The 4,772-nt window shown below is 42.4% G+C and overlaps 1 protein-coding gene across 1 annotated transcript in view; it reads left to right on the top strand.

Moving 5' to 3' along the window:
• LOC113473828 overlaps positions 1–4,772 on the top strand; it is a gene marked incomplete at both ends in the record, with an annotated part of 19,946 nt that overhangs the window by 5,122 nt on the left and 10,052 nt on the right. The window contains one exon of the mRNA XM_026833272.1: positions 1,503–4,686. Within this exon, the coding sequence (XP_026689073.1) occupies positions 1,503–4,686 (3,184 nt within the window). The remainder of the gene's footprint in view (positions 1–1,502; positions 4,687–4,772) is intronic.

Below are 4,772 nucleotides of genomic sequence, written 5' to 3' on the forward strand. Positions count from 1 at the left end.
CAGCTGGATGAAATAGGAAAGGAGTGCGATACTTTTGCAAAGTACAAAGGCATATTGAAGAAGCTTTTCCTTCCAGCTTAAGGCTTATGAGGCCGGATCATTTGACTATAAACTGCTGACGTCCAAGCAAAATGCATTCAACTCACCCATGGACAAGACAAACTCAACTAGGTCACGAACTCGCCATGAGATAGCGACGAGGTGTCAACTAAGAGAGTTTTCGATGGGAAATATATACCGATTTGATCCATCGTGATAAATCCCTATTTGATGAACTGTAAATGTTTCGATAATTGCCTGAACACCTAATGCTTCAATCCAAAAGTTTTTTCATTATCTGAAACCGTACCTAAAAGGCTCAGCCTTACTGTCCGAATAGCAAGCACAATACGCGTTACTCTCTGCAAGAGCATTTACACATATTATATAGGGCTAAATACAAATAATCCTCTGCTTGTAGATCCTTCGTTATTCTCAAAGAAGCGTGCATTTTGGCAAGGGCAGGCATTTTATCTGTAATCACACAATTGGGCTCGGATTTTCTACCAATCTGCGTTTCCAACAGATCTACCAGGGTTGAGCTCCCGCCCTTGCACCTCCTTCGCCCCTTTCTGGAATCATGTTCCACATTGTTGTCGAATCTATTCGCTCATTGGATTGTGAATTTGGAGGTTTTATTCTACTTAACATTTGGGTCTTCGTGTCCTGGACCCCAAAACGACTTTGGGAGTTCGAACAAGATGCCCAAGGATAGGAGTTTCCCACTTTTCTGATTTGATCAACTTTGTGAAAAACAAGGTCAACATTCTAGAACTGAAATGCCTGAATTAGCACTAAACCAAAACATTCCTTCAAAGATGCTTATGACCCATGTTCAACCCGAGAGAGCATTCCTACCACCGGATACACTACTCTGAAACATTTAAAATGGTTCAGTTTGTCAGCATAACTTTCATCAAACTAAGTTTTGTTTCCAAGTTCAAGGCACCTGTCCCGAATCAAAGGTTTGAGATAGTTAAAAATCTTAAACTCTTTTTTGGACTGCTTCAAGTGTATCATTCAAGTACAGAATGTATTCTAAGTTTTCCTGCCAAAACCTGTGCATAAAAACGCATCACAGCTTGCTTCATCAAGGAGGCATTCGAGACCGGCTAAACATCTGGTAAGTGTGGGGCTCAATCTAGTCCACATAATGTATCACTCCACGTGTAAGAGTGGCTGGTATTGCATACATTCCTTCTTGGAACGGCAACCATACAGATCCAAGGATGTAAAATAGGAGTGGATTCCTTGTTCGCTGTGTGGTAGATTCCAGGTTCGCAGATCTCCGCCATCACTGAACCGGGTAGCACAAATAATAAAGCTCCCTAGACAGCCCTGTCCAACTGCAGGTAACGGGATTGGATCAACACACCCAGTGAAGTCAAAGGGGGGAGAATTGTGTGCGCAATTCAACCCCATTCAGCCTTTATCCCCAATTGTCGTCTAGCAATCCCTTGCAGGTTCGCTCAGTGATTTTACCAAAAATTGCTTCTGACCTCACGTCCAATGTTCCGGCTTCCGTACTTCAAGAGTATGGTCATCTTCAGCTGGCAGACCTATCATACACTGATAAGAAAATTAGTTCACATATTGATATGCTGATTGGTGCTGAACATTACGCTGATCTCATTATTTCTTCTCATCCTATTATCCAAGGAACTCCATCCGCTATTCCCACTAAGCTAGGTTGGCTTCTCATGGGAAAAGTCAGTGAAAACTCCAACTTCACTCCACAGACTCCGTGTACTTCTCTCTTCATATCTGAAATTGAAGACCCGGTGGAAACACAGTTGCAACGTTTCTGGGAAATAGAGGAAGTAAATGAAAATGTTAAAATCAACAATCCTGAAGATTTAGAATGTGAGGAACATTTTTCCAAAACTCATTCAAGAGATGAAACTGGAAGATATATTGTTCACCTTCCATTCAAAACTAATGGACCCCCTAACCTGGGATCAAATCAAGAACTGGCTTTTCAACGTTTGAAAAGTTTGACTAAGAGATTGGATAAAAATCCTAGTGTGAAAACCTTGTACCAAGAGAATTTACAAACCTACTTGGATGCAGGACATATGGTAGTGGCTGAAAAACCTACAGACTATCTACTTGTTCATCATGGTGTCTACAAGGAAACATCTTCTACAACTAAATTGAGAGTTGTTTTTGACCCAAATACCAAGGGTACTAACAATCAAAGTCTCTCTGACTCTCTCATGGTTGGACCCAAACTCCAATCTGACATTGGAGACTTGTTGATTGCTTTCAGGCTGAATGCCATAGCACTGACTAGTGATATACAGTGTATGTACCGTTCTATCTGGCTGGCAAAACCTGATCGTTCGTACCAACATATTCTGTGGCATGACGTGTCAAACCTACCAATTGAGTATGAGCTCACAACTGTGACTTTTGGACTACCTTCCAGTCCATATCAAGCTCAACGTGTATTGAAACAACTTGTGACTGATGAAGGAGAGAAATATCCGTTAGCAGCTTCCGTGGTTGACAAGGACATTTATGTCGATGATATTATTACGGGTGGCAAAAATGTCTCGGAGGTCCTGGCATTGCGTAACCAACTGATCTCCTTGCTTGGAGCTGGTGGGTTCAAGCTTCGCAAATGGGCGTCATCAAATCATGATGTCATTGCTGATCTGCCGTCCGAGGAGTGTGAGATGTCTCATTCCTTTGACTCGAGCGAAACCATTAAATTATTGGGTGTCAAATGGTGCCCAGCGGATGATGTCTTCTTTTTCACCGTTTCTCCCGAATCTGAAGTATTAACCAAAAGAAAAGTTTTGAGCATCGTGGCGTCCATTTATGACTTAAATGGATATCTAAGTCCAGTAACAGTCTGGATGAAAGTCTTCATGCAAATGTTGTGGTTGGAAAAGAATCTTTCCTGGGATTCCCCTTTGTCTAAAGACCTTCAAGACAAATGGAATACCTTTTCTTCTCAATTACATCTTCTTAGCAAAATAAAGCTACCTAGATACATTCTAACTGAGAATGTTAAAACTGTGGATCTCCTAGGCTTCGCAGATGCTTCTGGTGCAGCCTATGGGGCCGTTGTGTATCTTCGCGTGTGTGATTCTTCTAATCATGTGACTACCCATTTGGTGAGGGCCAAGACCCGAGTTGCCCCTCTCAAGGTCCAGACCATCAACAGACTAGAGTTATCTGCTGCATTATTACTGGTAAAAGTAATAAAATCCTTGGATTTTATCCATGCCAGGGTGAAAATCAATGAAGTATATTTGTTTTCTGACAGCTATACTGTGTTGTCATGGCTGAAAACTCAACCTTTCCGTTTGAAAATTTATGTGGCCAACCGTGTGGCACAGATCTTAGAATCAACCAAACCAAGTCAATGGAGACATGTATCTACAGAGAAAAATAGTGCCGATCCTGCCAGTAGAGGCCTTCTGCCCTCTCAATTGGTGGATAATAACTTGTGGTTTAAAGGCCCAGCGTTCTTACGTTCAGCTCCTGATTTTTGGCCAAAGCCTCTTGATACTGTGGAACAATGTCTTCCAGAATTGAAACCTAGTGTCAATGTTCTTGTCACCGAAACCAAAGATGACTATCTTGTGAATGTGATTCAAAAATTTTCCTCCTTGGGGAAGCTCAAGCGAGTAATGGCCTATGTGCTTAGGTTCATCCATAACCTTCGGAAACCTACTGAAAGGAATGTCAGTCATCTTTCGGTGGAAGAGATCGAACAATCTATGCTTACCTGTGTAAAGATTTCACAATCTTGGTATCTGTCTGATGACTTGAAAGCAGTGGAGAAGGGGAAATTATGCTCTTCAAATCTACAATCACTATCTCCTATTATCAATTCCATGGGGATACTAGCTGTGGGGGGGAGATTGACTCACGCACCTCTTCCTGAATCAGCCAAGCACCCGATATTGCTCCCGAAGATATCTCATTTAGCAACCTTGATCGTGTGGGATGCCCATGACCGGACCCTACATGGTGGACCAAAAGTGGTTCAGTCTGTTATCCAACGTCAGTGGTGGATAATTGGAGGGAGAAATCTAATTCGTCAGCTGCTCTTCAAGTGTATCTTTTGTTTCAAAATGAAACCCAAAATGCGTCAGCCTGTTATGGCAGACATTCCGATTTCTCGCTATAGTCAAGGACGCCCATTTATCAATGTGGGTATCGACTTCGCAGGACCCTTTACATACAAGACTGGCCCAAGACGGAATTCACCATTAGATAAATGCTATTTCGCCATTTTTGTATGCATGGCCACCAAGTGCCTTCACCTGGAACTTGTAAGTTCCTTGTCTACTCCAGCGTTTTTAGCCTGTTTGGATAGATTTGTTGGACGACGTGGACTACCGACCTGTTTGTTCACTGATAATGGCACAAATTTCCAGGGTGCCGCATCCTATCTCAAGGATGTTCAAACCTTTTTGAAGACTCATAGTGATGAAATTGTGCATCATCTACATTCCAAGGAGATAAAATGGCAATTCATTCCTCCTAGTGCTCCCAACTTCGGAGGATTGTGGGAGGCAGGCGTCAAGTCTGTAAAACATCATTTCCGGCATGTTCTCGAGGGACATAACTGGAACTTTGAAGAACTGAATACGTTCCTGATCAGAATCGAAGGAATTCTCAATTCTCGACCACTCTGCGCTATTTCTTCTAATCCTAACGATGGAGTGGACTATTTATCTCCAGGCCATTTCCTCATTGGATCCCCGCTTTTAGCT

Source organism: Diaphorina citri, unplaced genomic scaffold (genome assembly GCF_000475195.1).
Source record: "Diaphorina citri unplaced genomic scaffold, Diaci psyllid genome assembly version 1.1 scaffold120209, whole genome shotgun sequence".
Classification (NCBI taxonomy): Eukaryota; Metazoa; Arthropoda; class Insecta; order Hemiptera; family Psyllidae; genus Diaphorina; species Diaphorina citri.